At 42.5% G+C, this 12,466-nt stretch overlaps 1 protein-coding gene across 2 annotated transcripts in view; it reads right to left on the bottom strand.

The window, feature by feature from the left end:
• Positions 1 to 12,466, bottom strand: part of LOC102194166 (anoctamin-4) — a 58,799-nt gene that overhangs the window by 40,043 nt on the left and 6,290 nt on the right. For both annotated transcript variants that reach the window (XM_005743293.1, XM_005743294.1), the window contains exon 3: positions 5,255 to 5,479. In XM_005743293.1, the coding sequence (XP_005743350.1) occupies positions 5,255 to 5,479 (225 nt within the window). The remainder of the gene's footprint in view (positions 1 to 5,254; positions 5,480 to 12,466) is intronic.

Raw genomic sequence — 12,466 nt, 5'->3', positions numbered from 1 at the left:
TACATTAGCCCGATTCAGGGGATCAAGGGCGCGAGTGAAACAGGGTATTGAAGAAAAAGACAGTGCATCGATTAAGCGTCTGTTAGCGACATCGACCAGCAGTCCGTGGGCACAAAGAAAATCGGCGCCCAAAATAGGTACAGAGCTAGCAGCAACAACAAAGGTCCATTGGAAATCCCGACCATGGAAACAAACAGTCACGAACCCTTCCCCGAATGTTGCGATGGGAGAGCCATTAGCCGCAACAAGCTGCGGTCCGCAGCCCGCTGCTAAACTGTCGGCTCCAGACGGGGGAAGGAGGCTCTTCTGGAAGCCAGAGTCAACCAGGAAACGTCTCCCAGAGGGCAAGTCTTCTATGAAGAGCAGTTTTTCTTTGTCGCCAGCGGTTGCAGCCGCTACAGCGCGCTGGCGGGGTCCATGTCCCAGGGTCGGAATAGCGCAAGGCGGCAGGCAGCGGTGCGCTCCGGCGCCAAAACGCCGATGGTAGAAACAGAGGTCCCGTCCGTGGTGTCGCTGTGCCGTGATCTTTGCCGTCAGCGAAGGATCGGGTACGTCGTGGCAGGTCAGCGGGGAAGTGGAAGGCGCCGCCGGCGAGGCTGGAACTAGGTCGTTATCGTGGAAAGTGCGGGTAGCCAGGAGAATACGATCCGCGTCCTCAGCCAGGGAGCGATAATCCTTCGTGCCCAGAAGCGGAGAGTTGACGAGGCCGGCTCTCACGGCCGCCGCCGGCTGTCGGAGGAAGACTTGGGTGAAGAGGAATGCCCCGTCGTCCGGTCCAAGCCCGTACTTCCCTCGGGTGGGTGGGTCCCGGAGGAGAGTCAACGCACGATGGGTGGCTAGCGGGTTGAGAGAAGCCACCACATGGTGATATTTAGTGTCGTCAGCCGAGATGCCACGAAGGGCGAACTGAGCCTCCACGTGCACGAACCACGACGGGGGGTCGTGAAGCCAAAAGTCCGGCAGCTCGAGCGCCACAGCAAACGTAGCTGCAGCTGGAGGCAGAGGGCTGGCGGCTGCTGATGCATCCAGAGTGGAGTCGGTGCCACCATCGGACTGCAGCATGTTCGAGTCAGGGGTCACCAATGTGGAGGTAAACACAGACGACACGAGAGCTCTCGATAAATACTGCTCGTTTATTACTCATCACCACAGAACTGAACACTTTTCCTCCAAAACACAGCAACAACACTTCCTGAGAACTGGGTGTGAGTGGAGCCCTCCAGTGGTTCCACCACAATATCTTCTATAGCCTGGAAATACCTTAATGTCCACCAAGAAGAACTGAAATGTAACAATCTTTATTTGTCTGACTCAGCTTTGGTGCAGCACCTCAGTTCATCCTGAACCATGCTGCTTTAGCTCCACTTCCTTTAAGGCCTCCTTCACTTCAAGCCAGCTTTCTTTCAATTGGTTGCCGTAGCAAACAAAAGGTTTAAGCATCAGGTTGGAGGGGCTTCGGTGCTCACTGCCAGAGCTGAAGCTAGTTTGGTTCATTTTAGGTTACTTGTACATACACTGACCTGATTATATGAAACTTTAGCCATGTTTAGTACGACCAGCCACCATTGTAACAAAACGAATAGTTTCATGCTAATGCAGGTCATTTTTCCGAACTGATTGCTACTTTCCAACCACACAAGCTTGAACTAAAAATAGCTGATCACAGTTATGTTAAAGTTACCTTGCTGTGACTTTTTCACTGCGATATGCTGAGGGTCATTAAATGCTTCATGATGACATAATGACAGTTTGAACAAAAGCTGAAAAAAAGACACCAGCAGTGGAATGGTGCAAAACAGTAAGCGAGAAATTGTCTGCGTCTGAAGAAAATTCATAAAACTGTGTAAACTGATGTAACACTGGAGCTTCACGTGGTCACTCAAACAGGTCTTTATTGATTTTGAAGATGCAAAAGTGACACATAAATCTGGATAGCCTGTTTGAATAACTTCAAACAACCTCGGTTTGATTATGTATTTTATTTTCTGCATTTTTAGTGTGGTGAGCCTTCTCTGTTAATATAATATCATTCCACTGTGTCAGTTTGAGCAGCCTAAATACTTTTTTCATTTACAGGATGTCGTATCAATAATTTAAACTTGTCTGCTAAATAGTTTGGAGTCAAGATCTCCGGTATTTGAAGCAAGTAAGTCATCAAAATTAATGTGAGGAGAAGTAGGCCATGCTTGTTATTTCAGTGTTTTATGGTCACATCTGTGGACACACCACGAGATTTAAGCGTCCATGTTTTTTTGCCATTGTGTTTAGATTACTGTTGTGACCCGTTCACTGGCTTTGATAATCTCTTTCAGACTTACACCAAGACTTCTAATGTCTTTTAGTAAGCAAACTCACCTTATTCTTACTTTATGTGCCTGACCTTGAGTCCCAGTTGATTAGAGAATTAGTTTTGAAATGTTACATGCAGAGGAGTAAAAGGACACAATTTATCTTAACTTGGTCTTAAATACACTGGAAAACGCAGTGTGTTTAGAACCTATTGAAGACTGGGGTGGTGGTCCTATTAAAAAAGAGCATAACATTACTATTACACAAGAATATTTAAAGATTTTTTCTCCAGTGAAAAAGGAATTCTTCTTCTCTTCTAGTTGCTTAAAACACTCAACAGTGCGGCTCCATTTATAACACAACACAACATGGAGATGACAGCTCACGCTGATAGGAGAAGAAAGGTGTGTGTGTGTGTGAATGTGTGTGTGTGTGTGTGTGTGTGTGTGTGGGGGGGGGGGGTTAATGGGAAATGGGAGGGAGGGAGGGGGTGTGTGTGTTGTCAAGGGGGATTAGGTGTCAGTCACCAGTTAGGGGGGATTGTTTGTTCTAGCTGGATGCGCGAATCATACCCAGGGGCGCATTTTCTCCCTAGCAGCCAAGGGATGGAAATTTTTGCACCTGCCGAGCTGCTACTGGTGCCCAGTCACCACAGTCACAGCAAACACACACTCATACACGGACATTGCTCACAGAGACATGACTAGTTTCCGTGCGTTACAGCTGATGAATCACAGCAAAAGAGCTGGTGGAGCATGTGGGAAAAAACAAGTAGAATTACAATCAAGAGAAAGGGGATTATGAGGAGCTGGAAGAAAGAGTGTGTGTGTGCATATGAAGGTCAAATGCTTACACTGTTCAGGGAACTGCGGGTGAAAGATGAAGCAGTGTAAGGGCGGGGAGAAGGACACGGTAACAAATGAGTGAGAGCACTGCAGAAAAAAAAGAAGAGAATCCATTCTGGAGATCAAGCTGCCTTTGCTTCAAGACAACTTGAGGACACTCACCATGTGAAGGTGGGCAGAGGCAGAGAGGCAGCTTCGCTCCTCAGAAGGCAGGAGGAGGAGGAGGAGGGGGGGAGAGGCTTCACAGCTGAGCCGCAGCAAATGCCAAAACAGCCCGATGACTCCTCTACATACACACACTGACATATGCACACACCATCCTCCACCTCCAGCCCCTCGCTGAGGGCGACAAACAAGTGCGATGTCCCACGAGAGCAACCAGCATCCCCACTTTTTTTTTTTTTACTCCTTATTCCTCACATCCCTGCATCAGTCGGTCCAGAATCACTGTAACATTCACACACATGCGGATCGGATCTGTCATAGTGAAAGATGCTCAAATCTGGCAGCAGGAAAGCTGCAAAAGCTGTCACAGATCCTCACTGAAGGAAAAAAAACACAAGCATGAGCAGGATGTTTACAGTGTCAGAGAGAGAGAGAGCGAGAGAGAAAGGAGAGCTACTCATCGGCATTCTTAATCGGGCTTCTCTGGCAGCCAATCGGGGGTCAAGCTGCTCTGACAGCGGCCAATCAGAAAAAAGGGCCGGCTAGTCAGTGTTGCTGCAGCCCAAAACAATGACAGTTGGCACTGATGACAGTGTCAGCATGGTCCTCTGATGGAGACTCAAGGGCACACACGCTTACATACAAATACATGCACGCACACATAGACACACACACCTGGGAATAAATATATCCATTAATCTATCTAACCTATTAACAGATATTGCAGGTTTATCATGTCATAATAAAAACCCTATAAGAACGATTGATTTCAATATAGAGATCTGCAGTTTGTTAAGCGAAACAAGTAAGTGGAGCAGAAACAGCTGCGCGGGGGGGATGGGGGCAAATCTGGGTGAAGGACAGCCATATTGAAAAGGTGACACTGGTGAAGAAGTGATAGTATACTACACCACGTCATAGAGGTGTAGCAGATGTGCTGCCCAAGCTCTTCTGCAGATGTGTACAGACATAAGAACAGACGACTGGAAAAACTGCAGCGTGGTAAAGTGAGGTGAACACAGGTTGAAGGGCCAGAACACTCTGACCAATATTTAAGAATGAAGTCCCCGATATAAACATTATCTCAGCCTCATCTTCTCTAGTCTAAAACAAGTTTTTAAGTAGTTGCATCTATGGTATCAGTTTGAAACTCCTACGTTGCTGAGTTATTGCATTAAAGAGGCTATTTTCTCAAACAAAAGGCTCAAGGGTGACCGGATATCGATAGTGGTACTAGCCAAAGACAAAAGAGGGCAGAAGAGTAAATCATGTCCATATGTGTGTTGACTCAGCATTGATTATACTGAATGGGAAAACCTGATGGTGTTCAAATAAAACAAAACCCGCACTTATGGATGACAGGATAAGCTGACTCCACTTTAAAACTGCCATTAGCTGAGAATTCACGAACACCGGAGGGTCCCTGGTCTGAAGCCAAGCTTGAGCAGTGAGGGTGCTCCCATAACATTTGAATCACTTGTCGACAAAGGGCAGTTTATTTAATACAGGGCCAGAGAGCACAGCAGATGAATGTCAACAGGAAACAGAAATGCATGGTGGAGGAAACTTGGAGGTTGAGACCACGTTTCTCCTTATTTAGCTTCAGATGTGATCAGAGTTTCCTTTGTGCTAAAGAAGTACAGACACCGTGCAGTTTATCTGGTTATAAATTGATTCTGCAGCATGACAATCAGCTCATATGTACAACCAAAGACATTAAGAACTGCCTTCAGCTCAAAGAGTAAACAGTTGTTGTGTGGCCCACAGAGTGCCAGTTTCAGCATTATGGAGATTGCGTAGAGGGTCAATCATAACTCCTGATATCAACACAGCTACAGGATGTTACCATCTGACCTGTTGTAATCAGTGTTTTACTAACTGAAATGTAGATTTGCTGTAAAAAAAAAAAAGTTATCATAATTGAAAAGAATGTACTGTCACAGCTCTCAGCGTACTCGTGCTGCTGTCACACAGCGTCTCCTGGCTGGCACTGTACGTGGGGAGCGGGGTGACGGACAGCGACGCCGGGCAGGACACTGGCTCAAGATGCTCGCTGATGGGCGGGACAGCGGAGGTCTCGGAGTGAACACAGTCTGGACTCGGGAGGTTCTGGCTGCTCTCTGGAAAAGGACTGTTCCAGTGTGAGAACTCGATGGCCACTTGACCCCCGAGATCAAACCCTGTTGAGTGACAACAATTGAGGCAGATAATGAGATTCTAAACAAAAAGGGAAGAGGACACTGAAAACTTTAACATTCATCTTGTGGGAGCATTGCTACATGTACAATTTGGGACTGTGTATGCTGAACATAACAGCAAACAGTTGTTGCAATGTTGCCCCCTAGTGGTGGAAACTTTCAACTTCAATAAAACATTGAATTTTCATTGTTGCCAGGTATGTCCTCAGCAGCAACCACACAAAAGATGTTTCTCAGTGTATGAGATTCTAGTTCAGCAAAGTAATTATGATAAAATTCATGACAATGTAATACAGCCACACAGACAAATAGACATAAAAGCATATAGTTAAAAGATAGATTATTAAGCATAATTTTGCAATTTCCTCCAATAGCTAAAAGTTGCAAAACAACAAGTTAATACACAGGAATCCTTCAAACACCTCTGACTTATATTAAATGAAAATATAATAATAATGAGAATGGCCACGAAGAACCTCCACATCTTTCTGTCAGTTTTTGCTGCTCTCCAGAGTTCCTGAGGACCAGCCCTCTGCTGAACCAGCTCGGCATGCTTCCGGCCTTCGATTTCTCCTCAGCAGGCTTCCCTCCCTGTTTCAGCTCAGCTCTGACAAGTGACTGAGCTGGATGGTCCAGATGTAGCTGCCCCCCACCTCCCCAAACCTTTATTATTTATAATTCTTCAGTAGGGCATTATAGATGCAGCAGATCTGATTGTACATAGCTATCTTATAAGCTGCTGCTGACCCCATTATTGAATTATCAAGTGCAGTTTGGGGGGCTACAAGGACCATGCTGACCTTCAGAATGCTGCAGTCAATTGAAATGCTTTATGCTTGTCTTCCAGGTCATGGTGCCCTACTTTACCCTTCAATTAGGACCACAATGTACATTCTTGTACCTGCTGTTAGAACACTTGATCTATGTTGGCTTAAACTTTGGAATCAGAGATCCAATAGATCCAGATGCAGTAGATGAGCTCTGTTGTAAATAATCTGTGTTCTTTTCAATTTACTATTTAATTGTGTTCAATTTATTAAGCCTTTTTGATTACTTTGTTTTTTTGCTTTTTTTTTTTATTAACCTTGACTTTATTCTATGCCTTATTCTAAAGAAATCTCTGATATGCCAATGCCATAATGCCAATGTTACGTATGGTTTTTACTCTACACAAAATAACGGGCAAATAAATGTCCTATTTTCCAAAATAAGTCTCGTTAAGGAAGGAAAAATAATAAAACTATTTCTTTACACTTCACAAACCAAACCTTAATTTTTTTATTTCATTTTAAAAACAAATTATTAATTAAATCACAATATTATTTTTTCAATAGCAGCATCACTACCTGTTTTGCATTTTTAATCTGAACTGATATGTTGCGTTTGTTTACATGAGTGGACTGATTCTGCTGGAGGTTTCTTCCTATTAAAAGAGAGTTTTTCCTTCCCACTGTTGACAAAGTGCTTGCTCATATGACCCTCATAGGGTCATATGATTGTTGGGTTTTTCTGTGTTGGGCCCAATTTACAAAATAAAGTGCCTTGAGGTGACTGTTGTTGTGATTTGGCGCTGTATAAATAAAATTGAACTGAACTGAATAGATGAGACACATAGTACCAAATATAAAGAGCAGCAAAGTGTGTTTTTAATGTTTTGTATATTTAACATTTCTGGTATCTTTCACTGGCAGGTGGGATAAGGGAACACCTCCACCCATGCCACCTCCTGGTTTCCTGTAAAACACAAAGCCCAGCGGATTTCAGATGTACATCAGCAATGAACAAACGCAGCCCCAATCAATAGCAGAAAAGTGGAACGCCTCACAGTCTCCGGGCCCTCTGGCTCGCTCCTTGCAATGCACATTCAGCTGGAGGATAAACTGCGATGAGGAGTGACGAGATAAATCTAAGCCATACTTTATATTTCATCGAATCTTTTACACCCTCCAGTTTTCAGAGAGAATGAAAGGAGGGATTTCACAAATGAAGTATAAGAGTGTAAGGCTGGGCATCCCCCAAAATGATGTGCTCAAGTCAGCACTTTCAAAAACTGTGAGTAGGACTTTATTCACCCCGGGGGAGAAAACTGTAAGTGCATTACCTCTGGAAAGACAAATCTAACTCCCGTCTTTGGTGGGTGAAAATTTGACATAGTGAGATATTAATTAGGATGTAGAGCAAATACTGGAACCCATTTATAATATAGTGATGATTTATAGTTGATTTCGTAGGTGTGGAATTATAATTCCTTTTAAAAAGACAGCCTGTAATAATGATGAAAACTTGATTTTTTTCAACTCTTTTAAAGCACAGATACCTTGTTAAAATACACTGTGTTTGTTAACTCATTACAAACATTACTGCAGTGTAACAGACATGCCCTCACACTATAGGGATTTGTTACCCTTGATCTTATTTCAGTGTATGATTTGAAATATGGACCAGTAAAGATATGAAACAATGTGTCATGTGCACCTCATATTACTGAAGGTGATGAAAATAGCAGGGATGGATGGATAAATTACACTGCAGTCTCTGAGATGTATCCGTTACTGATGCACAGTGTGAGGTGGACACAGGCATATGCGCACTGCAGGGCAGTGAGAATGACCCTAAGACATAGGGAGGCTATTTTATATATGTTATTTGGGCTTATATCTATGTATACTAAATCTGTTGTTTCTTGTAGGGACTTAATAAATAATATCAAGCATGTTTGCTCTAATTTTCTAAGATATTCCAGAGCAGCCCGTCTACTCGATGGCCACAAACAGAAAGAGCACCTCAGCAGTTTATATGCATAGTTTTGTTTTAAACATTAGAAGTGGATTAGCCTGTAAGATGGGTGTTAAATGTAAATTTTACTTTACGAACTGCTACTAGTATAATTTTGCCAATTTACATTTTTTCAAAAATCTTGTAGCTTATACATTTGTCTAGTTGATGCCTTCAAGCCTTAAAAAGGAATCTATTGATTTATGCAGGGAGGTATGGCTCCATTAATGCCTTTTAGAATTTGTTTACAGGCACACAGTGTTCTTTGAAGTTTTTGTATCCTGTACCTGCTTACATCTCTGCTGAATGATTTATGTGGTCAATCTACAGTGCTCCATAACCTGTAAGTGGCTCCTGGATTTTAAACTGTATTAACAAGTGCTTTGAGCCATCAATGCCATCATCTCATAAAAGTCACCCACAACGATGGGAAGGGTGGAGTGGGTGCTGTAATCTACACCTGGCGTGTATCCGAACGACCTCCAAAACTTATGTTGCCCGGGCATAGTGTGTTCTAAGCATTATCTATGTCGCAGTCATCAGAAAAAAGTGCCCCTGTGGCTCTCTGAGGAGAGAGAGCCCTAGATACACCCCCCTCACTTCCTGATGCCCTCAGAGGTAAGAAAACAAATGCAGGTGCATTTATCTGGGCCACATGCGGCACAATGCATTAACACGTTTGAGCTTGGAGTTTACAGGAAACTACTGGTGCTTTAATTTGAACAGTGAATGGGCATGTGTCTGAAACTGCAGCAACACAGCCTAAGAAGTGCTGCACAGTTGAAGTTATACATTATATTAAATACTGTATGAATGGTTTTTATCATTTTAGGGACAATACTAAGTAAAAGGTTGGAAACACAGTTGTAGCTTTGCAAATCTATGTACAGTATTATTCTTGATAACAATAGCTGTCTTTTTCCATCAGAGTATAAATCTTCATACAGTAAAAAATATCCATACATTCAATTCAGGGTAAAACACAATGAATGAAAATGTTCATTCTTTGCTTTTTACACTATTTCAATGTAACAACCTTATGGAAGTTAAATAAAATAAACATTAACATATGTTGAAGCATTAAGTTGAGTTCCTTGCATTGGAACTGAGGGGCCACGCCCAACTCCTGAAAAATAGCTCCACACCATAATCTCCATCCACCAAACTTGACACTTGGAGACACAATGGTGTCAGACAGGTACCGTTGACAACTGCCAAAGCCAGACTTGTCCATCAAAGCATCATTCATCACTCCAGAGAAAACATCTCCACTGCCCTAGAGTCCAGTGGTGGCGTAGTTTCAACCGGATGCTTTCCATAGCACTTGGTTGCAGCTGTTCAGCCATTGCAACCCATTCAATGAAGCTCTATAGTCCTATACACTCTATATGTTACTGAGCTAATCTGAAGGCCACATTCAATTCAATTCAATTCAATTCAATTCAATTTTATTTATATAGCGCCAAATCACAACAACAGGTGCCTCAAGGTGGTTTATATTGTGAGGTAGATCGTATAATAATGGATACAGAGAAAAACCCAACAATCATATGACCCCCTATGAGCAAGTACTTTGGCAACAGTGGGAAGGAAAAACTCCCTTTTAACAGGAAGAAACCTCCGGCAGAACCAGGCTCAGGGAGGGGCGGCCATCTGCTGAGAGACAGAGATTAATAACAGATATGATTCAATGCAGAGAGGTCTGTTAATACATAGTGAGTGAGAAAGGTGACTGGAGAGGAAAAACTCAATGCATCATGGGAATCCCCCGGCAGCCTACGTCTATTGCAGCATAACCAAGGGAGGATTCAGGGTCACCTGGTCCAGCCCTAACTATATGCTTTAGCAAAAAGGAAAGTTTTAAGCCTAATCTTAAAAGTAGAGATAGTGTCTGTCTCCTGAATCCAAACTGGAAGCTGGTTCCACAGAAGAGGGGCCTGAAAACTGAAGGCTCTGCCTCCCATTCTACTTTTAAATACTGTAGGAACAACAAGTAGGCCTGCAGTGCGAGAGCAAAGTGCTCTAATAGGGTGATATGGTACTACAAGGTCATTAAGATAAGATGGGGCCTGATTATTTAAGACCTTGTATGTGAGGAGCAGGATTTTGAATTCAATTCTGGACTTAACAGGAAGCCAATGAAGGGAAGCCAAAACAGGAGAAATATGCTCTCTCTTTCTAGTCCCTGTCAGGACTCTTGCTGCAGCATTTTGGATTAACTGAAGGCTTTTCAGCGGGTTTTTTGGACATCCTGATATTAATGAATTACAGTCGTTCAGCCTGGAAGTAATAAATGCATGAACTAGTTTTTCAGCGTCACTCTGAGACAGGATATTTCTAATTTTAGAGATGTTGCGCAAATGGAAGAACGCAGTCTTACATATTCGTTTAATATGTGCATTGAAGGACATGTCCTGGTCAAAAATGACTCCAAGGTTCCTCACAGTGTTACTGGAGGCCAAGGTAATGCCATCCAGAGTAAGAATCTGGTTAGATACCATATTTCTAAGCTTTTCAGGGCTGAGTACAATAACCTCAGTTTTATCTGAATTAAGAAGCAAAAAGTTAGAGGCCATCCAGGTCTTTATGTCTTTAAGACATTCCTGCAGTTTAACTAATTGGTGTGTGTTACCTGGCTTCATGGACAGATAGAGTTGGGTGTCATCTGCATAGCAGTGAAAATGTATGCTATGTCTTCTAATGATACTGCCTAAGGGAAGCATGTATAATGTAAACAGAATTGCTCCTAGCACTGAACCCTGTGGAACTCCATAATTAACCTCAGTGTGTGAAGAGGACTCTCCATGTATATGCACAAATTGGAGTCTGTTAGATAGATGTGATACAAACCACTGCAGTGCAGTACCTGCAATGCCTACATCGTGCTCTAATCGCGCTAATAGGATATTATGGTCAACAGTATCGAACACTGCACTGAGGTCTAGCAGGACAAGCACAGAGATGAGTCCACTGTCAGAGGCCATAAGAAGATCATTTGTAACCTTCACTAAAGATTTGAACACATAAATTCTGACTCTGCAGAAAGTTGGTGACCTGAGACTTTTGGCAATACAGTGGTCCCTCGCTATAACCCGGCTCAGCTTTCACAGCATCGCTGTTTCGCGTATTTTTTGTATGCAATTTTGCATGATTTGTCAACTTATCAAATTTACATAATTTACATAAATCTTTGATCGCTAGCAGTGTGACTCTAAAGCGCTGTACTGTATGTTTGTAAGTTTTCTCCCAAACAAACACAACAATGTCGACGAAATGTTTTGCACCGTCAAAGGCATCTGCAGTAGCACCCAAAAGGCAGACGAAGATGCTAACCGTCATTCAAAAGTTGGACTTCTGGACATGCTAAAGGAAGGTAGAAGTTACCATATTTTCTGGATTATTAGGCGCATTAAGCGAAACAAAACAGTTAGATAAGTAAAACTTTACTCAACTCATTCTTCTTGCTTCCTCCACTTCTGTACCATTGATTCATTATTGTTGAATTATCTGGCAGCTGCTCTATTGCCATGTTCTGGACCTGAAAACAGGGTTTGATCTTTGGTTTCGTTCTATAATACTGGACTTATTTTTCTACGAAGGTTTGAACTTTGAGAGTGTTTAAACAGGAGAGAAAAGTATGAAAATGTTCATGCCTGTCTGAGAAAAGTGCATAAAGTGTGTAGTGAAGGGTTTTACAGCCTTAAAACATCTATAATAGTTGTAAAAAATAAAGCTAACTACTTCGCGGATTTCACATATTGTGGCTTAATTTTAGAACGTAACTCCCTAGATAAATGAGGGACCACTATACTGTATTTTCATAAGTTTTCTCCCCAACAAACACAACAATGTCAACGAAATGATTTGGACTTCTGGACATACTAAAGGAAGGCGGAAATAACCGTATTTTCCGGATTATTAGGTGCATTAAGTGAAACAAAAGAGTCAGACAAGTGAAACTCTACTCGACTCATTCTTCCTGCTTCCTTTGTGAACCCCAACCCTATGGAAGCCCGTTTCCGCCACTAAAAAAAAAAAACAGCTAGTATCCATAACTCGAAATTTCGAGTTATTATCTCGAAATTTCGAGAAATATAACTCGAAATTTCGAGTTACTTTTCTCAAAATTTCAAGTTAGCTCTGCCAATCAAAAATATACGTGAATGAGGTCGCTTTCTTGTTAACCGGAAGCAT

This window comes from Pundamilia nyererei, unplaced genomic scaffold, assembly GCF_000239375.1.
Source record: "Pundamilia nyererei isolate P.nyererei 1_Seehausen unplaced genomic scaffold, PunNye1.0 scaffold00130, whole genome shotgun sequence".
NCBI classification, from domain to species: Eukaryota; Metazoa; Chordata; class Actinopteri; order Cichliformes; family Cichlidae; genus Pundamilia; species Pundamilia nyererei.
The sequence above is the reverse complement of the archived record's forward strand: the minus strand, read 5'-3'. Positions and strand labels throughout refer to the sequence as shown.